The 22,504-nt window shown below is 45.8% G+C and overlaps 2 protein-coding genes across 3 annotated transcripts in view; one reads left to right on the top strand and one right to left on the bottom strand.

Moving 5' to 3' along the window:
• Positions 1–4,438: 4,438 nt before the first annotated feature.
• On the bottom strand, positions 4,439–7,514 carry LOC125551918 (uncharacterized). Of its 2 annotated transcripts, XM_048715322.2 has the most exons (7): positions 7,361–7,513; positions 7,111–7,195; positions 5,374–5,436; positions 5,212–5,259; positions 5,035–5,091; positions 4,871–4,932; positions 4,573–4,782 (listed from the first exon to the last, which is right to left on the bottom strand). In XM_048715322.2, the coding sequence occupies exons 1-6, from the start codon at positions 7,432–7,434 to the stop codon at positions 4,879–4,881; spliced, it is 381 nt and encodes a 126-aa protein (XP_048571279.1). In that variant the 5' UTR covers positions 7,435–7,513; the 3' UTR covers positions 4,573–4,782; positions 4,871–4,878. The 2 variants fall into 2 exon arrangements, with proteins under 2 accessions (XP_048571278.1, XP_048571279.1); XM_048715321.2 differs by having other exon boundaries at positions 4,439–4,782; positions 5,212–5,436; positions 7,361–7,514.
• A 2,251-nt stretch (positions 7,515–9,765) lies between these two features.
• The window catches only part of LOC147976067 (uncharacterized), a 36,402-nt gene continuing 23,663 nt past the window's right edge, over positions 9,766–22,504 (top strand). The window contains exon 1 of the mRNA XM_087520708.1: positions 9,766–10,134. Coding sequence (XP_087376834.1) covers positions 9,766–10,134 — 369 coding nt within the window. The remainder of the gene's footprint in view (positions 10,135–22,504) is intronic.

Genomic DNA, 22,504 nt, shown 5'->3' with positions numbered 1-22,504 from the left:
CCAATAAAAAATGGCAGCAATTCTCGTGAGCGCTAAAGTTTCTGTTTTTTACAGCAAGATCAACAAGACTCTCCCCAAGTCTTCCCAACGGTTCTACTTGGCACAAACACTAACTAAAACATAAAAACTCAACCATAACAGAGGCTAGATAAAATATTTATTACTAAACAGGAACAAAAAGCAAGGAACAAAAATAAAGTTGGGTTGCCTCCCAACAAGCGCTATCGTTTAACGCCCCTAGCTAGGCATGATGATTTCAATGGTGCTCACATTAAAGATTAGAATTGAAACATAAAGAGAGCATCATGAAGAATATGACTAGCACATTTAAGTCTAATCCTCTTCCTATTCATAGGGATTTTGTGTGCAAACAACTTATGGGAACAATAATCAACTATCATAGGAAGGCAAAACAAGCATAACTTCAAAACTTTTAAGCATATAGAGAGGAAACTTGATATTATTGCAATTCCTACAAGCATATATTCGTCCCTCATAACAATTTTCAGTAGCATCATTAATGAATTCAAAAATATAACCAGCACCTAAAGCATTCTTTTCATGATCTACAAGCATATAATTTTTATTACTCTCCACATAAGCAAACTTCTTCTCATGAATAGTAGTGGGAGCAAACTCAACAAAATAACTATCATGTGAGGCATAATCCAATTGAAAACTAAAATCATGATGACAAGTTTCATGGATATCATTATTCTTTATAGCATACAAGTCATAACAATAATCATCATAGATAGCAACTTTGTTCTCATAATCAATTGGAACCTCTTCCGAAATAGTGGATTCATCACAAAATAAAGTCATGACCTCTCCAAATGCACTTTCATCAATATAATCATCATAAATAGGAGGCATGCTTTCATCATAATAAATTTGCTCATCAAAACTTGGGGGACAAAAAATATCATCTTCATCAAACATAGCTTCCCCAAGCTTGTGGCTTTGCATATCATTAGCATCATGGATATTCAAGGAATTCATACTAACAACATTGCAATCATGCTCATCATTCAAAGATTTAGTGCCAAACATTTTAATGCATTCTTCTTCTAACACTTTGGCACAATTTTCTTTCCCATCATACTCACGAAAGATATTAAAAAGATGAAGCGTATGAGGTAAACTTAGTTCCATTTTTTATAGTTTTCTTTTATAAACTAAACTAGTGCTAAGACAAGAAACAAAAAGATTCGATTGCAAGATCTAAAGATATACCATCAAGCGCTATCCTCCCCGGCAACGGCGCCAAAAAAGAGCTTGATGTCTACTACACAACCTTCTTCTTGTAGACGTTGTTGGGCCTCCAAGTGCATAGGTTTGTTGGACAGTAGCAAATTTTCCTCAAGTGGATGACCTAAGGTTTATCAATCCGTAGGAGGCGTAGGATGAAGATGGTCTCTCTCAAGCTACCCTGCAACCAAATAACAAAGAGTCTCTTGTGTCCCCAACACACCCAATACAATGGTAAATTGTATAGGTGCACTAGTTCGGCGAAGAGATGATGATACAAGTGGTATATGGATGGTAGATAAACATATTTGTAATCTGAAAATATAAAAAACAACAAGGTACCAAGTGATAAAAGTGAGCATAAACGGTATTGCAATACGTTGAAACAAGGCCTAGGGTTCATACTTTCACTAGTGCAAGTCCTCTCAACAATAATAACATAATTGGATCACATAACTATCCCTCAACATGTAACAAAGAGTCACTCCAAAGTCACTAATAGCGGAGAACAAACGAAGAGATTATGGTAGGATACGAAACCACCTCAAAGTTATTCTTTCCAATCAATCTGTTGGGCTATTCCTATAGGTGTCACAAATAGTCCTAGAGTTCGTACTAGAATAACACCTTAAGACACAAATCAACCAAAACCCTAATGTCACCTAGATACTCCAATGTCACCTCAAGTATCCGTGGGTATGATTATACGAATGCATCACACAATCTCAGATTCATCTATTCAACCAACACATAGAACCTCAAAGAGTGCCCCAAAGTTTCTACCGGAGAATCATGACAAAAACGTGTGCCAACCCCTATGCATTGGTTCATGGGCGGAACCCGCAAGTTGATCACCAAAACATACATCAAGTGAGTCACGTGGTATCCCATTGTCACCACAAATACGCACGGCAAGACATACATCAAGTGTTCTCAAATCTTTAAAGACTTAATCTGATAAGATAAATTCAAAGGGAAAACTCAATCCATTACAAGAGAGTAGAGGGGGGAGAAAACATCATAAGATCCAACTATAATAGCAAAGCTCGCGATACATCAAGATCGTACCACCTCAAGAACATGAGAGAGATTGAGAGAGATCAAACACATAGCTACCGGTACATACCCTCATCCCCGATGGAGAACTACTCCCTCCTCGTTATGGACCCTGCTGGAACGGGTCTAGATTGACTTTCGGTGGCTACGGAGACTTCTGGTGGCGGAACTCCTGATCTATTGTGCTCCCTGATCGTTTTAGGGTATATGGAGATATATAGGAGGAAGAAGTGCGTCAGGGGAGCCACGAGGGGCCCACGAGGGTGGAGGGCGCGCCCAGGGGGGGTGGGCGCGCCCCCCTACCTCGTGGCCTCCTCGAAACTTCCCTTACGTGGACTCCAAGTCTCCCGGGTTGCTTTCCTTCCAAAAATAAGTTCCGTGAAGTTTTAGGTCAATTGAACTCCGTTTGATTTTCCTTTTCTGCGATACTCTAAAATAAGGAAAAAAACGGAAACTGGCACTGGGCTCTGGGTTAATAGGTTAGTCCTAAAAATCATATAAAATAGCATATAAATGCATATAAAACACCCAAGGTTGATAATATAATAGTATGGAACAATCAAAAATTATAGATACATTGGAGACGTATCAGCGTGGAGTTGGAGAAGTTAGGAAATCGCAGCTTCAGGAATCCTTCAAAACGTGGAGTTGGCTGAAATTACGTGGTTTGCCACCGCCAAGTGAACATACCGTTTCGTTTAGTCTCTCTCCTCCCTTCTTTCCTCGTTAAAACTAGCTCGTGGCTCCTTTCTCGTACAGAAACACCTCTCTCCATCTCTTTTGGGCTGCATGCTTGGCCCATGGGACGATTTCCACCCAACCCAATATGGCGTTAGACATGTGAGCAACCGCTACCAGCCCAAAGTGACGACAGAGAAGCTGTTTTCGCTGCCGAACGGATGTGAATTGCTACACGGAGTGAGAAGCTGGGTTGAGAAGCAAAATTTTTGGAGTTGGGAGAGTTGGGAGGACTTCAGAACAGGCCCTGAATACGAACGACGCACCTCTTCGCCTGCTGCCTGTTCGTTTCGTCTCCCTCATTCCCTTCAGCTCCCGGCGCAGCCTCTCGCCTCCTTCTCTTGCGCCTTTAAAAGGGAGGTCGCTCCTCTCAGAAAGACGCACCAGAAGATCCTCTTTCTCTCACCACAAAGTTCTTGAGCACTGCGCTGCTGCTACGATATTCCCCATGCCAGCTTGCAGCGTGCACCGCAGGTCGGGACAGTAGGCCTCTGAAACTCCACCTCTTTGAGTCATGTACGGGAGAATGGTGATAAGGTTTTTTGGGAGCGCTCAACGCGACTACTGACTTCTTCGTCACGGACGCCCCAGACTCCGACGACTACTTCCCCGACGTCGACAACCTCCTCGACGACATGGCTTGCGAGGACACCGACCCCAAGTCCAACGCTTCTGCTGCTGCTATCCCGTACGTGTTCTTCCTCTTTCTATTATAGGCCCTGCTACAGTTCCTTGTTCTAGTGTTTGCCCTAGATATGTTAGACTCTATTTCATATATGTAACTTGCTATACTGTCTGCTCTAGATGTGTTTAGTTACAATTCATATATAAAGATGTTGTTTACCTTCTATTTGTCAAATCACATGACTTGTTTTATCATTGCTATACTAGTCGTGCTTTATCTAATATTTCTGTTAATAAAATTATTCGGTAAACTGCTTATATTTCCAACAGGGCGCTTTTGCAAGCTAACATAGGTTGTAAAAACGTCTTGTGTTGTGGGACGGAGGAAGTACCTTTTTGTTGCTTTTGCAATTTTTTAATCTGATAGTATAGGTTTTAAAATTTGAAAATCTATGTATTTGGACATACTAATCGCATCATGAGGTAGATTTTTCCGATAAAAACGTAAGTAGAATTAGTCACCGAAGATCGGATAATGACTAGCATATGCGCGTGTTCTATTTTTTAATTTTTAACTGCAAATGCGATTAGGGATGTAATAGGATACGAAACCCAAAGCGGATCTTACTCGAATACAAATACGGATGGTATCTTTACTCAGTTCGGAATGTATACGGATATCTTACAAGTTAGCGACACATTAGGCAAAACAATTAAGTCAGCAACCATGTGATACAAAATAACTAAAGCACGACATATAGCAAGTCAATGATAGACATAACTACTAGTATAACGCATACTAGTTTCTCAGTTTAATCCTGAAAAGAGTAAAATTTGACCAGTTCTTAGGTTTTTATTTGTATGGAGCTTGTTATTTTAGGGCGAATATAGTAGCAGGGTTGCTGAAACAGCAAATGCCATCCGACTCAATAACCATGATAGCGACGGTTAATGACTTGTGACAGACATAGAGGCAGCAAGTGCCAAGCCAATTCGCATGCAAAGTTGTTTCCTACAGTACGAATTCAGGAGCAGCTAAACAACATTAATCCGAGCTCACTCCTCTCCTCCCTACGAGCTCTTCACCTGCTGGTTGCTGCTGCATTGTGACCCCTGCAACGCGCCACAAGAAGCAACAACTGTCACGTAGGTGAATCTGCAATGCGAAAAATCCTGCGACTTTGAGGCTTCTTCCTCTTACCTCATGTGTCAGCCAGACGCACAGGTGGGCTTGCGAGGGGGAAGCTGGGGATGAGGAGTTCTCTGAAGAAAGCAGAAAAAAAAATAGCATCAGTTATTGTTTCTAAATAGACCTGACTGACAGTATCGTTCAGCTGGGCTGAAGCTTCCCGCTGTTGTACTGACCTTGAGCTTGGGCTTGAGCGATTCGACTGCAGCCGTTGAGCTGCTGTTTGCAGCTTGCTGGAGAAAATGGCAGGAGATCGAGTAAGCATGCATGGTCAGATGCAATTCTGAATGAAGATTTTTCATGGCTGAATAAGTAAGTGAGAGAAGTTGTTGTGTTGTGTTGTGTTGTCTGACCTTGCCAAGGACCCAATCTGCGGAGTCGAAGTAGGCACGCTCATGGTCCTGCATTGTTAGCATTAGCATGCAACCAGACCAAATCAAGGAAACGTCTTCTTCTAGAGACCCATAGATCTTCCATGCTTGACAGTGCCTATATTTACTAGCTAGCGCTGTTACCTTTGATATGAGAGGCTTCTTGGGCGCCATCCCACCAAACTTCTTCTTCTCCAAGCCGCATGCCTGAAGAAGAACAAGACACTGTATCAGTATCAGAAGAAAATAAATATCCGAGACCGAGCAGAGACAGGGCCTCCGCCAAACGCGAGGGAAAAAGCTACGGGATCAGGTTCCAAAGCTCCGCGACACACTCGGCTAGCTTCCCTGGACGGACGCAAGAAAGACGCATGCATGCACGCAGGCTTATCCGTCTGCTCAGGGTACATGACACGGACAGACAATTATCCCGACCGACGCGACGGCGTGCATGATACACGCACCCAGCCATGTCCCCGGCCGGCATCAGTCGGCCGAAACCGACGGACGGCCGAAAGATTTGGCCAAAAGCGGCAGCGTTCACGACGAACCCACTTTTCGCGGCCACCGGACAGGAGGGCGCCAAGCCGGCAGCAAAATCATGGCAATCGACGTGGTCGCCTCCGATCCACGAGAAGGCGCTAAAAACATGTGAGCGATCTAGCGATGGCGATCCCCCAACAGAGCCCACGATAGCGACGCAAAGGGTCCGACTCCGATCGATCCTGACCGGAGGGGTCGTTGCCGCCGCCGTGTCGACTTGTTGGCGCCGTGGTGAACTGCTGCTGACACGGGAAGGTACCACAGCACAGGTGTTTGTTCGTTCGTACTCTACTACGTAGCTAGCTCATGGAGCTGGCTGCAGAGGTGACGCAGGCAGGCCAGGTGGGAGATTCTTGCTTGGGCAGTGCCAGTGTGGCGGTCAGTGAAAGTGTGACAGCAGCAGCGTGCGCAGACAAGCGGTGGCCCGTCAGCCATCATGGACGCGCACGCACATCACCTTTGTTTCCTTCACAGCCTTTTGATCGGTCAATAGATTCTTGAGTCGCACGCAGACATGAGACTGCGTAGCCCTTCATAGTCCCTTGCTGGTACGGTACGTCGTTAGCAAATGTTGGTGCGCGTGGTGTCAGTAGGAGCAATCTGGAATGGTTGCACGTAACCTATAGATGCACTTGCGGTAACCGATGGTGCAGAATCCATCTTTAATACTCAGATTAGGACATTGCAGGTTTGCTAAGTGGGTGCAGAGGATAAGAGCGTCTTCCTCATTAAGGAGCGCGAGCGCGTTAGGTAATGGGATGCGCTCTAGGAACTTGCTCTCAATGGTTAAAACCGCAGTTTTGTGGATTAAAAGCGCTTCTAGTACACTCAAGTTCCAACTTAAGATGCACCCAAATAACTTTTTAGTATGAGGAAACTGACAAGCTAACCATTTTGTTTAGTGGCTGCCAGAAAAAAGGAGAAATTACATAGCCAAACAGGTGACACGCTCATGGGAGAACAGAGATAGTTGACGGGCTTACTCTGCATATCTATGTCAGAGAGGTAGGCCGGACAGGGACAGGGCACAGGGGGATAATACTGACTGAGAACAGCTTCCTAATTTGCGTTAGTTGAAACTCCCAAGCTTTCTCTGTTATGCATCAATGGTGTTCATGTACAGCCAATATCTAAACGTATTACTCACTCCACCCATCTCTCTACCAAGTTACCAACTAGTACAGGTCTCCCATAATTCAGAAGGCTCAGCCAAGGAAACCATTGCAAGCAAGTCGCAGGGATGTCGGAGACTACCGAAAGAAGAACTTGAAAATTGTAATCATCGATCATGCATCACTGTTCCGCCGGCAGACAATACAGAGGCTATGGGGAGCTTACCTCTTCATCCATGGAAACCGATGATGTCTTGGCTTCACCGCAGCCCGCCATCTCCCGCTCCTCTTCCTTCTCCTCCCTCGCCGCTCTGCAAAATAAACGGCAAGCGCGTTGAAGATTCAGTGCTTGGCTACGACCAAAATAAACGGCAAGATGGCGATGGCGAGAAGCTTTGGCATGAAGATCGGCAGGAAAATGTCGTGAAATGAAATCGGCGAGAAGCGTGTTGGGTAGTTGAGAGGGGAGGAAAAACCTTGTGTTGCCTGTGTCTGTGTGGGTGGGAAGAAGAAGAGGAGGAGGAGGAGGAGGCAAGGAGGGAGAAGTCATGTGCGAGCAGAGAGGGGCGAGGCGATATATATAGAGGTCGCACGCGTGAGAACCACAAAGACCTGGTGCACAACGCAACGGACATCACATACATGCCTACCGCATGCTACAAAATGCATGACTCTCGTCTCGTTTAACTAGCCTGCGGGATCATCCTCTCTGCTCTGGTACATACAGCAGTGTATAGCAATGCTCGTGTTTTAGTTAGACATATACGTATATTGTTCTTATTTTCTTTAAAATATAAGTACTTATTTCATGAAACATTTATTTTCTTTGCTTGCTGCGTGGCATGACCTCAATTTCTGCTGGCGCTGCGTACAGTTCGTGTGATGCCTGTGTTGCTCCTACTGATTTTGCGCTTGTTTTCCAACCATAAAAGGCCGCGCTTTATACATGCAGCTAAACAGTAGCGTGTAGCTAGGGTTTGTTAATAATAATAATAGTGGTTTGGCGAGAAACACGTGAGGTCAAGCCAAATCCAATCAATGTGACAAGAAGATGTGAGTGGGACACGTCGTGCAAAATCTTGGTGTGTGTCAGGTGGGTCTAATTAGCGGACAGGAATAAGTCACCCCTGCGTCCCAAAAAGCTTCTAGATATCAGTAGTGCCCTATGGAACCACATAATTCGTTTGTTTGAAACGCCCCTATACATTGGCAACATACACTTCTAATCTGCAAAGGAATGAAATTGGATGGGTAGAAAGTCCGAGTGTTGCTCCCCAAAAAACCCGGATCAAGCCCATGTGTCGTCTGCAAGAGGCGGCTCGCGCGAGCACCCCAGGCAGCACTGCCGCGGCCACCTCCTCCCACGGTCGGCAAACACTGCCGAGCAAAGCTCGTCGGTGATTGGCGGTGGCAGGATTTCCTCTTTCACGTGGTCGTCGGGATAGGTCAGTCCAGCGAGTATGGTGTCGCTCAAACGACAAAGTGGCCTAGGCCATCGGCGGCCTCTTGTTCCAGGCGGTGGCTTCTAGGTGGCACGGCTTCGGGTGTGCTTTACGGCATCTCCCAAGCGACGGTCGTCGGGACGCAAGGCAGGGCTTCGGTCGGGACGCGCGGCGCCGATCTGGTATGTGCACCTCGTGGTTTAGCGATGGTGATCTGCCTTTCGTGCTCCTGTTCTAGCTATATCGGCCCCTCGGTCGATGGGTCTGGGCAGAGCTCTCTCCCACAAGGTGATAATCGACAGTGGTGTGCTCTGTCTTCGGTGTTCCCGCGACGGCAACCTCACTACAGATTGTGGTGGCCACAGAAAGGTCTTCGTGAGGGTTCCTCGCTCGAGATATGGTGGTTGGCTTTGATAGTGAGATGCAAACTATGAACGGTGGCTTGACGTAGAGGGATGTTCCTGCATCAAAGACGGCCGCATATCACATGTAGTTGATGCGATCGCAGAATAGCGGTGGTGACAACACAAGAGAGATGTCGACAGCGGTGCTACTCGAGCACCCGGTCTAGGGCTCAGAGGTGAAAGCCTAGGTCAAACCCGAGTTGGTTATACCTGTCAATGGTGATATTTTTATGTAGTTATGTTGTTGAAGGCATTGCCTGCATATGCTCGGACTGGTTCTTCGGGGTGAAATCTAGATCCTGGCTTGATCTGATGACGACGGGCAATGGCAATGTCTTTAGATCGTTGATGGCCCACAAAAATAGGGGATGAATCGTAGCTCTTGCGATAAGTAAGAGTATCGAATCCAACGAGGAGCAGCAAGATTTGATAAGCGGTGTCAACAAGTTATTCTCTACATGTGTTATAAAGGAGTAGTGACAGATAGTTTGATAGCAAGATAATTGTTAGCAAGTAACAAGTAACCAAAATAATAAGGTGCAGCAAAATGACCCAATCCTTTTATTGCAAAGGACAAGCCGGGAGTACTTCTTATATTAAGCAAAGTGTTCTCGAGCATACATGGGAATTTCATCTAGTCATATTCATCATGTTTAGTTGATTCGCGTTCACTACTTTGATAAATTGGTATGTGGGTGGACCGGTACTAGGGTGTTGTTTTTATTTGAACAAGCAACCCACTTATGATTACCCCCTCTCGCAAGCATCCGCAACTACGGAATACGAATTAAGATAAATCTAACCATAACATGAAACATATGGATCCAAATCATTCTCTTACTGAATAACACATAAATTAGGGTTTAAGCTTCTGTCACTCTCACAACCCATCATCTAATTACTACTCCATAATGCCTTACCCTAGGCCCAAACATGACGAAGTTTCATGTAGTCGACGTTCGCACGACACTGCGTAGATACACTCAGATCCGACTGAGGCTGCACTTGGAGCTAGCAAAAAATCAATTGATGCCAATGGCGACTGCGGGGGCGACCAGTGTGGCGACAACGGGTGCGCCGCCCCAATCCTTCGGCGATCGAAGGCGAGTCGGGGGCCGGTTCTGGGCCTTAGCTGACGCCGACGAGGACGATGCGGATGGGGAGGCAGATGCGTTCTCGGCGGCATCTCCGCCGTCACCGACACCGTCGGACCTCATTTGCGAGTTTTTCAACTCCGGCTACGACGAAGAGGAAGTGGCGACGACGGTCGACAAGGTCTTGCCCCCTGATGATTCGACCAGGATAGGACTTCACGCGGGAGAGAAGAAGGAGATGATTCGCCATATGGTTCATCGGAGAACGGCGAAGACGGCGATCAGGCCATGGAAGGGCCCCCTCCCTAAGGTAAGTCTTCCAAACCTAACGCTTTTTGATATGATTCGCCCAGATTCGTGGATAGTCATTAAGAGGAGAAAGAACGCTCGTCGGGCGGTGGCTATACCGGCGCCGGCGGCGACCGCGGCTTCCAAGCCAGGAATGCCGGCGATCGGGACCACGGCGGCTCGTGCGATCCATTTGAATTTCCTCCTTGGCTGAAACGAGCCGGTTCTGAGTGAGTATGGGCCGCAATTGGGTGGGCCGGGTGAGGGAGTCCTGGACTAAGGGGTCCTCGGGAGCCCGACCTATTGGATATGGGCCGGACTGAAGGGCCGTGAAGATACAAAGGCCGAAGACTCTACCCGTGTCCGGATGGGACTCTCCTTGGCGTGGAAGGCAAGCTTGGCGACCAAATATGAAGATTCCTTTCTCTGTAACCGACCTTATGTAACCCTAGATCCCTCATGTGTCTATATAAACCGGAGAGCTAGGTCCGTAGACATCCTGATAATCATAGTCAGATATGCTAGACTTTTAGGGTTTAGCCATTACGATCTCGTGGTAGATCAAATCTTGTAATACTCATATTCATCAAGATCAATCAAGAAGGAAGTAGGGTATTACCTCCATAGAGAGGGCCCGAACCTGGGTAAATATTGTGTCCCCCGCCTCCTATTACCATCAACCTCAGACGCACAGTTCGGGACCCCCTACCTGAGATCCGCCGGTTTTGACACCGACATTGGTGCTTTCATTGAGAGTTCCACTGTGTCGTCATCAAAAGGTTTGATGGCTCCTTCAATCATCTACAACGACGCTGTCCAAGGGGAAGTCTTCCTCCCCGGACAGATCTTCATGTTCGGCGGCTTCGCACTGCGGGCCAACTCTCTTGGCCATCTGGAGCAGATCGAAAACTACGCCCCTGGCCACCAGGTCAGATTTGGAAGCTTGAACTACGTTTCAGATATCCGTGGAGACTTGATCTTCGACGGATTAGAGACCACGCCAGCCGCTCCCTGCCACCATGGTGAACATGGCGTAAATCTATCATCGGTCCATACGCAGGAGATAGTACCTGTAGTTGCTCTGGCCCTAGATCCAGAGCAGATCGCGCCATCCGAAGATGGGAAGCTCAACCCCGCCGCGGAAGCCGCAAACTCAGCGGCGTTGGAGCCGCACACAGACTCAACTTCGAGTGACATCTATGTCACCGGAACCATGGACTCGTCTCCGGCTACAGGTTCCGAACCTTGTGCGTCCGCGTATGTCGAGCTTGATCGGTCATCGATCGTCGAATTCAGCTCCGCGGACATCTTCCGACACTCGCCCTTGGGCGACGTGTTAAACTCGTTAAGAGCACTATCCTTAGCGGGGGGGGGGGGGGGGCACAGCTGAATTGTATCCAGTTCGAACCAGAGGCTAATGACAGAGAATTTCGCGTCCCACTCACCGCCCACTTCGTAGCCACTGTCGAAGATTTAACCGACATGCTCGATTACGGCTCCGACGACATCGACGATATGGACGAGGATGCCGGAGAAGAAGAGGCTCAAAACCCGCCGTTTACCAGATGCTGGACGGCCACTTCCTCGTATGATGTATACATGATGGATGCACCAAAAGAGAATAGAGGCGATGACAAGGAAGATGCAATTGAGGATAAACCTCTCGAGATACAATCAAAGCGCCGGCCTCAGCGGTGCCACTCTAAGTCACGCCACAGCAAAGACAGCAACACCGGCACATGAGAAGATAACACTTCGGAAGGTGCCGAAGACAACGAAGACCCCGTTGATGCAACTGCCAAACAGGATGAATGGGAAGATGGGCAAGTTAGCCCTAGTAAACAGGCCATGCACGAAGACTCGGAGGACAGTAATTATCTTCCGCTCTCCGAGGATGAGGCGAGCCTCGGCACTGAGGATTTCATCGTGCCTGAGGAACCTCTTGAGCAGGAGCGCTTCAAGCGCCAACTAATAGCCACTGCAAGGAGCCTGAAAAAGAAGCACCAACAACTTCAAGCTGACCAAGATCTGCTCAACGATAAATGGACCGATGTCCTAGCAGCCGAAGAATACGGCCTCAAGCGCCCAGCCAAAAGCTACCCGAAGCGCAAATTGCTACCTTAGTTCGATGACGAGGCACCAGAGCACATACTACCATCGCGCAATGCAGCTGACCGACCACCACGTGGTCGGGATAAAACAGCAACTCAAGCTGAACACCAGCCCGCCCCGCCTCATCGCAAATGCAGAGGTAAAACAGCTCGCGGTCATACATATGAACTTCGGCGGGACCTGACCAATAGAGCAGGACATACCAGATTGATCTACGGATCGCGAGGACGTGCCTCGACACGTGACGACGGCTATCTATTCGGACGTGACAAACCTAGTCATGCGCGGGCCGAAAGCCGCAGACGGACTCCATCGGAGCTACGTCGCGATGCGGCCCGATATAGAGGCGCCGCACACCCTCTTTGCTTCACTAACGAAGTCATGGAACATGAATTTCCAGAAGGGTTCAAACCCATGAATATCGAATCATACGATGGAACCACAGATCCCGCGGTATGGATCGAATACTTCATTCTCCATATTCATATGGCCCGCGGCGATGACCTTCATGCCATTAAATATCCCCGCTAAAACTCAAAGGACCAGCTCGGCACTGGCTGAATAGCCTGCCCAAAAATTCCATCGGCAGCGGGGAGGACTTGGAAGAAGCCTTCCTTGACAACTTCCAAGGTACATATGTTCGACCTCCGGACGCTGATGACTTGAGCCATATAGTTCAATAGCCTGGAGAGTCAGCCAAGAAATTCTGGACTAGGTTCCTAACTAAAAAGAACCAGATCGTCGACTGTCCGGATGCCGAAGCCCTAGCGGCCTTTAAACACAACATTCACGATGAATGGCTTGCCCGCCTCCTCGGCCAAGAAAAGCCGAAGTCCATGGCAGCCCTCACGGCACTCATGACCCGCTTTTGCGCGGGTGAGGATAGTTGGCTGGCCCGTAGCGAAAACAATGCAAGCGATGCCGGCACACCTGAAGCCAGAAATAGCAACGACAAGTCCCGACGCAACAGACAAAAGCGTCGAAACAACAATGACAACACCGATGATACGGCGGTCAATGCCGGATTCAGTGGCTCCAAGTCCAGTCAGCGGAAGAAGCCATTCCAAAAGAACACTTCGGGCTCATCCAGCTTGGACTGCATATTAGATTGTCCGTGCAAGATTCAAGGCACCCCAGACAAACCACCCAATCATACCAACAGAGATTGTTGGGTTTTCAAACAGGCCGGCAAGTTAAATGCTGAAAGCAAGGAGAAGGGATCACAGAGCGAGGACGACGATGAGGAGCCCCGACCACCGAACACAGGGGGACATAAGAAGTTTCCCCCTTGGGTCAAAACTGTCAACATGATATATGCTACCCACATCCCCAAGAGGGAGCGCAAGTGCGCGCTCAGGGACATCTACGCGATAGAGCCAGTCGCCCCAAAATTTAATCCATGGTCGTCATGCCCGATCACCTTCGATCGTTGGGATCACCCGACCAGTATCCTGAAGGAAATATGCCCTAGAGGCAATAATAAAGTTATTATTTATTTCTGTATATCATGATAAATGTTTATTATTCATGCTATAATTGTATTAACCAAAAACTTAGTACATGTGTGAATACATAGACAAACAGAGTGTCACTAGTATGCCTCTACTTGACTAGCTCGTTGAATCAAAGACGGTTAAGTTTCCTAACCATAGACATGAGTTTTCATTTGATTAATGGAATCACATCATTAGAGAATGATGTGATTGACTTGAACCATTCCGTTAGCTTAGCATTTGATCGTTTAGTATATTGCTATTGCTTTCTTCATGACTTATACATGTTCCTATGACTATGAGATTATGCAACTCCCGAATACCGGAGGAACACTTTGTGTGCTACCAAACGTCACAACGTAACTGGGTGATTATAAAGGTGCTCTACAGGTGTCTCCGATGGTACTTGTTGAGTTGGCATAGATCGAGATTAGGATTTGTCACTCCGATTGTCGGAGAGGTATCTCTGGGCCCTCTCGGTAATGCACATCACTATAAGCCTTGCAAGCAATGTGACTAATGAGTTAGTTGCAGGATGATGCATTACGGAACAAGTAAAGAGACTTGCCGGTAATGAGATTGAACTAGGTATTGAGATACCGATGATCGAATCTTGGGAAAGTAACATACCGATGACAAAGGGAACAACGTATGTTGTTATGTGGTTTGACAGATAAAGATCTTCATAGAATATGTAGGATCCAATATGAGAATCCAGGTTCCGCTATTGTTTATTGACCGGAGATGTGTCTCGGTCATGTCTACATAGTTCTCGAACCCGTAGGGTCCACATGCTTAACGATCGGTATTATGAGTTTATGTGATTTGATGTACCGAAGGTAGTTCGGAGTCCCGGATGTGATCAAGGACATGATGAGGAGTCTCAAAATGGTCGAGACATAAAGATTGATATATTGGACGACTATATTCAGATACCGGAAGTGTTCCGGGTGATTTCGGAGAAAACCGGAGTGCCGGAGGGTTACCGGACCCCCCGGGAAAAGTAATGGGCCATATAGGCCTTAGTGGAGAGAGAGGTCCGGTCAGGGCAGGCCGCGTGCCCCCTCCCCTTCTGGTCTGAATTGGACTAGGCAAGGGGGGTGGCGCCCCCCTTTCCTTCTCCCTCTCCTCCTTCCTTTCCCCCTCCTAGTAGGAGTAGGAAAGGGGAGTCCTACTCCTACTAGGAGGAGGACTCCTCCTGGCGTGCCCTGCAAGGGCCGGCCGTCCTTCCCCCTTGCTCCTTTATATACGGGGGCAGGGGGCACCCTAGGACACACAAGTTGATTGTTCCAAGCCGTATGCGGTGCCCCCTCCACCATAACCCACCTCGATCATATCGCAGCGGTGCTTAGGCGAAGCCATGCGTCGGTAGCAACATCATCACTGTTATCACGCCGCCGTGCTGACGGAACTCTCCTGTGAAGCTCTGCTGGATCGGAGTTCGTGGGATGTCATCGAGCTAAACGTGTGCTGAACTCGGAGGTGCCATACGTTCGGTACTTGGATAGGTCGGATCGTGAAGACGTACGACTACATCAACCGCGTTCTCATAACGCTTCCATTTACGGTCTACGAGGGTACATGGATGAAACTCTCCTCTCTCATTGCTATGCATCACCATGATCTTGCGTGTGCGTAGGATTTTTTTTGAAATTACTACGTTCCCCAACAGTGGTATCAGAGGCAGGTTTATGTGTATATGTTATATGCATGAGTAGAACACAAAGGAGTTGTGGGCGTGGGTATATACATATTTCTTGCTGTCACTAGTTGATTCTTGATTCAGCGGCAATGTTGAATGAAGCGGCCCAGACCGACATTACGCGTACGCTTACGCGAGACTGGTTCTACCGACGTGCTTCGCACACAGGTGGCTAGTGGGTGTCTGTTTGTCCAGCTTTAGTTGAATCGGATTCAATGAACATGGTTCTTTCTGAAGATCAAAAAGCAATCACTATACCGCATTGTGGTTTTTTATGCGTAGGTAAGAACGGTTCTTGCTCAGCCCGTAGCAGCCACGTAAAACTTGCAACAACAAAGTAGAGGACGTCTAACTTGTTTTTGCAGGGCTTGTTGTGATGTGATATGGTCAATATGTGATGAGATATAAGTTGTTGTATGAGATGATCATGTTTTTGTTGAAGTTATCGGCAACTGGCAGAAGCCTTATGGTTGTCTCTTTATTGCATAAGATGCAAGCGCCAAATAATTGCTTTACTTTATCGCAGTGCGATAACAATAGTTGCAAGAGCAATAGTTGGCGAGACGACCATGTGATGACACGTTGATAGAGATCAAGATGATGGAGATCATGGTGTCATGCCGGTGACGATAGAGATCATGACGGTACTTTGGAGATGGACATCAAAGGCGCAAGATGATCATGGCCATATCATGTCACTTATATTGATTGCATGTGATGTTTATCTTTTATGCACCTTATTCTGCTTGATTGACGGTAGCATTATAAGAGATCTCTCACTAAATTTCAAGGCACAAGTGTTCTCCCTGAGTATGCACCGTTGCCAAAGTTCGTCGTGCCGAGACACCACGTGATGATCGGGTGTGATAAGCTCTACGTTCACATACAACGGGTGCAAGCCAGTTTTGCACACGCAGAAATACTCGGGTTAAACTTGACGAGCCTAGCATATGCAGATATGGCCTCAGAACACTCAGACCGAAAGGTCGAGCGTGAATCATATAGTAGATATGATTAACATAGTGATGTTCACCATTGAGAACTACTCCATCTCATGTGATTATCGGACATGGTTTAGTTGATATGGATCACGTGATCACTTAGATGACTAGAGGGATGTCTATCTAAGTGGGAGTTCTTAAGTAATATGATTAACTGAACTTTAATTTATCATGAACTTAGTCCTGATAGTATTTTCATATCTATGTTGTAGATCAATTGCTCGCGTATAGCTTCCCTGTTTTATTTATGATATGTTCCTGGAGAAAACTATATTGAAAGATGATAGTAGCAATGATGCGGATTGGATCCGTGATCTGAGGATTATCCTCGTTGCTACACAGAAGAATTATGTCCTTGATGCACCGCTAAGTGACAGACCTATTGCAGGAGCAGATGCAGACGTAATGAATGTTTGACAAGCTCGGTGTGATGACTACTTGATAGTTTAGTGCACCATGCTTTACGTCTTAGAACCGGGACGTCAAAAACGTTTTGAACGCCACGGAGCATATAAGATGTTCTGAGAGTTGAAATTGGTATTTCATACTCATTCCTGTGTCGAGAGGTAGAAGACCTCTGACAATACTTTGCCTACAAGATGGAGGAGAATAGCTCAACTAGTGAGCATGTGCTCATATTGTCCGGGTACTACAATTGCTTGAATCAAGTGGGAGTTAATCTTCCAGATAAGATAGTAATTGACAAAGTTCTCTAGTCACTATCACCAAGTTACTAGAACTTAGTGATGAACTATAATATGCGAGGGATAACGAAAGTAATTCCCAAGCTCTTCGCGATGCTGAAATCGGCGAAGGTAGAAATCAAGAAATAGCATCAAGTGTTGATGGTTAACAAGACCACTAGTTTCAAGAAAAAGGGCAAAGGGAAAGAAAGAGGAACTTCAAAGAAGAATAGCAAGAAAGTTTCTACTCCCATGAAGAAGCTCAAAGCTAGACCCAAGCCTGGAACTGAGCGCTTCTACTGCAAAGGAAATGGTCACTGGAAGTGGAACTGCCCTAGATACTTGACGGATAAGAAGGATGGCAAAATGAACAAAGGTATATTTGATATACATGTTGTTGATGTGTACTTTACTAGTGTTTATAGCAAACCCCTCGGTATTTGATAATAGTTCAGTTGCTAAGAGTAGTAACTCGAAACAGGAGTTGCAAAATAAACAAAGACTAGTTGAGGACGAAGTGACGATGTGTGTTGGAAATTATTCCAAGGTTGATAAGATCACCATCGCACACTCCCTTTACCTTTGGGATTAGTGTTGAACCTAAAATAAATGTTATATGGTGTTCGCGTTGAACATAATATGATTGGAGCATGTTTATTGCAATACGGTTATTCATTTAAGTCAAAGAATAATTGTTATTCTGTTTACATGAATAAAACCTTCTATGGTCATACACCCAAGGTGAATGGTTTATTGAATCTCGTTCGTAGTGATACACATATTCATAATATTGAAGCCAAAAGATGCAAAGTTAATAATGATAGTGCAACCTATTTGTGGCACTGCCGTTTAGGTCATATTGGTGTAAAGCGCATGAAGAAAATCCATGTTGACAGGCTTTTGGAATCACTTGATTATGAATCAGTTGATGCTTGCAAACCATGCCTCATGGGCAAGATGACTAAGACTCTGTGCTCCAGAACAATGGAGCGAGCAACTGACTTATTGGAAATAATACATACTGATGTATGCGATCCGATAAGTGTTGAGGCTCGCAGCGGGTATCGTTATTTTTTGACCTTCACAGATGATTTGAGTAAGATATGGGTATATCTTCTTGATGGAACATAAATCTGAAACATTTGAAAAGTTCAAATAATTTCAGAGTGAAGTGGAAAATCATCATAACAAGAAATAAAGTTTCTATGATCTGGTCGTGGAGGAGAATATTTGAGTTATGAGTTTGGTCTTCATTTGAAACAATGTGGAATAGTTTCGCAACTCACGCCACCTGGAACACTACAGCATAATGGTGTGTCCGAACGTTGTAATCGTACTTTATTGGATATGGTGCGATCTATGATGTCTCTTACCGATTTACCACTATCATTTTGGGGTTATGCATTAGAGACAGCTGCATTCTCGTTAAATAGGGCACCATCTAAATCTGTTGAGACGACATCGTATGAACTATGGTTTGGCAAGAAACCTAAGCTGTCGTTTCTTAAAGTTTGGAGTTGCGTTGCTTATGTGAAAAAGTTTCATCCTGATAAGCTCAAACCCAAATCGGAGAAATGTGTCTTCATAGGATACCCAAAGGAGACAGTTGGGTATACCTTCTATCACAGATCCGAAGGAAAGACATTCGTTGCTAAGAATGGATCCTTTGTAGAGAAGGAGTTGCTCTCGAAAGAAGTGAGTGGGAGGAATGTAGAACTTGATGAGGTAATTGTACCTTCTCCCAAATTGGAAAGTAGTTCATCACAAAAATCAGTTCTAGTGATCTCTACACTAGTTAGTGAGGAAGCTAATGATGATCATCATGAAACTTCAGATAAAGTTACTACCAAACCTCGTAGGACAACTAGAGTATGGTCCGCACCAGAGTGTTACGGTAATCCTTTCTGGAAGTCATGTTACTAGACCATGACTAACCTACGAACTGTGAGGAAGCGATGATGAGCGCAGATTCCACGAAATGGCTTGAGGCCATGAAATCTGAGCTGGGATCCATGTATGAGAACAAAGTATGGACTTTGATTGACTTGCCGGATGATCGGTGGGTCATTAAGAATAAATGGATCTTCAAGAGGAAGACAGACGCTGATAGTAGTGTTACTATCTACAAAGCTTGAATTGTCGCAAAATATTTTCGACAAGTTCAAGGTGTTGACTACGATGAGATTTTCTCACTCGTATCGATGCTTAAAAGTTTGTTCGAATCATGTTAGCAGTTGCCGCATTTTATGAAATCTGGCAAATAGATGTCAAAACTGTATTCCTTCATGGATTTCTTAAAAGAATAGTTGTATATGATGCAACCAGAAGGTTTTGTCGATCCTAAAGGTGCTAACAAAGTGAGCAAGCTCCAGCGATCCATCTATGGACTGGTGCAAGCATCTCAGAGTTGGAATATATGCTTTGATAAAGTGATCAAAGCATATGGTTTTATACAGACTTGCGGTGAAGCCTGTATTTACAAGAAAGTGAGTGGGAGCACTACAACATTTCTGATAAGTATATGTGAATGACATATTGTTGATCGGAAATAATGTAGAATTTTCTGGAAAGCATAAAGGAGTGTTTGAAAAGAGTGTTTCAAAGAAAGACCTCGATGAAGCTGCTTACACATTGAGCATCAAGATCTATAGAGATAGATAAAGACGCTTGCTAAGTTTTTTTTCAATGAGTACATACCTTGACAAGATTTTGAAGTAGTTCAAAATGGAAAAGTCAAAGAAGGAATTCTTGCCTGTGTTGCAAGGTGTGAAGTTGAGTAAAGACTCAAATCCCGACCACAACAGAAAATAGAAAGAGAATGAAAAGTCATTCCCTATGCCTCAGTCATAGGTTCTATAAAGTATGGTATGCTGTTTACCAGTCCTATTGTATACCTTAGCATGATTCTGGTAAGGGAGTACAATAGTGATCTAGGAGCAGATCACTGGATATCAGTCAAAATTATCCTTAGAGGACTAAGGAAATATTTCTCGGTTATGGAGGTGATAAAAAGAGTTCGTCATAAAAAGTTACGTCGATGCAAGATTTTTACAGCGATCTAGATGACTCTAAGTCTCGATCTGGATACATATTGAAAGTGGGAGCAATTAGGTAGAATAGCTACGTGCAGAGCATTGTAGACCTAGAAATTTGCGAAATACATACATATCTGAATGTTGCAGACCCATAGACTAAACTTCTGTCACAAGCAAAACATGATCACCCTTTGGGTGTTAATCACATAGCGATGTGATCTAGATTATTGACTCTAGTAAACCCTTCGGGTATTAGTCACATGGAGATGTGAACTAATCACATAAAGATGTGAACTAGATTATTGACTCTAGTGCAAGTGGGAGACTGAAGGAAATATGCCCTAGAGGCAATAATAAAGTTATTATTTATTTCCTTATATCATGATAAATGTTTATTATTCATTCTAGAATTGTATTAACCGGAAACTTAGTACATGTGTGAATACATAGACAAACAGAGTGTCACTAGTATGCCTCTACTTGACTAGCTCGTTGAATCAAAGATGGTTAAGTTTCCTAACCATATACATGAGTTGTCATTTGATTAACGGGATCATATCATTAGAGAATGATGTGATTGACTTGACCCATTCCGTTAGCTTAGCATTTGATCATTTAGTATATTGCTATTGCTTTCTTCATGACTTATACATGTTCCTATGACTATGATATTATGCAACTCCCAAATACCGGAGAAAGACTTTGTGTGCTACCAAACGTCACAACGTAACTGGATGATTATGAAGGTGCTCTATAGGTGTCTCCGATGGTACTTGTTGAGTTGGCATTGATCGAGATTAGGATTTATCACTCCGATTGTCGGAGAGGTATCTCTGGGCCCTCTCGGTAATGCACATCACTATAAGCCTGGCAAGCAATGTGACTAATGAGTTGCGGGATGGTGCATTACAGAACAAGTAAAGAGACTTGCCCGTAACGAGATTGAGCTAGGTATTGAGATACCAACAATCAAATCTCGGGCAAGTAACATACCGATGACAAAGGGAACAACGTATGTTGTTATGCGGTTTGACCGATAAAGATCTTCGTAGAATATGTTGGAGCCAATATGAGCATCTAGGTTCCGCTATTGGTTATTGACCGGAGATGTGTCTCGGTCATGTCTACATAGTTCTCAAACCCGTAGGGTCCGCACGCTTAACGTTCGGTGATGATCGGTATTATGAGTTTATGTGATTTGATGTACTGAAGGTAGTTCAGAGTCCCAGATGAGATCACGGACATGACGAGAAGTCTCAAAATGGTCGAGACATTAAGATTGATATATTGGACGAGTATATTCGGATGCCGAAAGTGTTCCGGGTAATTTCGGAGAAAACCGGAGTGCCGGAGGGTAACCGGAACCCCCCGAGAGAAGTAATGGGCCATATGGGCCTTAGTGGAGAGAGACGGCCAGTCAGGGCAGGCTGCATGGCCCCTCCCCCTCTGGTCCGAATTGGACTAGGGAAGTGGGGGCGGTGAGGGAGTCCTGGACTAAGGGATCCTCGGGCGTCCGACCTGTTAGCCATGGGTCGGACTGATGGGCTGTGAAGATACGAAGATTGAAGACTGCACACGTGTCCGGATGGGACTCTCATTGGAGTGGAAGGCAAGCTTGACGACCGGATATGTAGATTCCTTTCTTTGTAACTGACCTTGTGTAACCCTAGATCTTCCCGGTGTCTATATAAACTAGAGGACTTAGTCCGGATAGGGGACTCATTATCATAGCCATACAAGCTAGACCTCTAGGGTTTAGCCATTACGATCTCGACGTAGATCAACTCTTGTAATACTCATATTCATCAATATTCAAGCAGGACATAGGGTATTACCTCCATAGAGAGGGCCCGAACCTGGGTAAACATCGTGTCCCTTGTCTCCTGTTACCATCGACCTTGGACGCACAGTTCGGGACCCCCTACCCGAGATCCGCCGGTTTTGACACCGACAGGCGGCGCCCCCCTTTCCTTCTCCCTCTCCTCCTTCCTTTCCCCCTCCTAGTAGGAGTAGGAAAGGGGAGTCCTACTCCTACTAGGAGGAGGACTCCTCCTCCTGGCGCGCCCTGCAAGGGCAGCCCGGTCTCCCCCTTGCTCCTTTATATACGGGGGCAGGGGGGCACCCTAGGACACACAGGTTGATTGTTCCAAACCGTGTGCGGTGCCCCCCTCCACCATAATCCACCTCAATCATATCGTAGCGGTGCTTAGGCGAAGCCCTGCGTTAGTAGCAACATCATCACCGTCATCACGCCGTCGTGCTGACGGAACTCTCCTGTGGAGCTCTGCTGGATCGGAGTTCATGGGACGTCATCGAGCTAAACGTGTGCTGAACTTGGAGGTGCCGTAAACTCGTTAAGGAATCTT

The sequence above is a fragment of the Triticum urartu genome, chromosome 4A (assembly GCF_056163025.1).
Source record: "Triticum urartu cultivar PI428250 chromosome 4A, HENAU_Tu73, whole genome shotgun sequence".
NCBI classification, from domain to species: domain Eukaryota; kingdom Viridiplantae; phylum Streptophyta; class Magnoliopsida; order Poales; family Poaceae; genus Triticum; species Triticum urartu.
The sequence above is the reverse complement of the archived record's forward strand: the minus strand, read 5'-3'. Positions and strand labels throughout refer to the sequence as shown.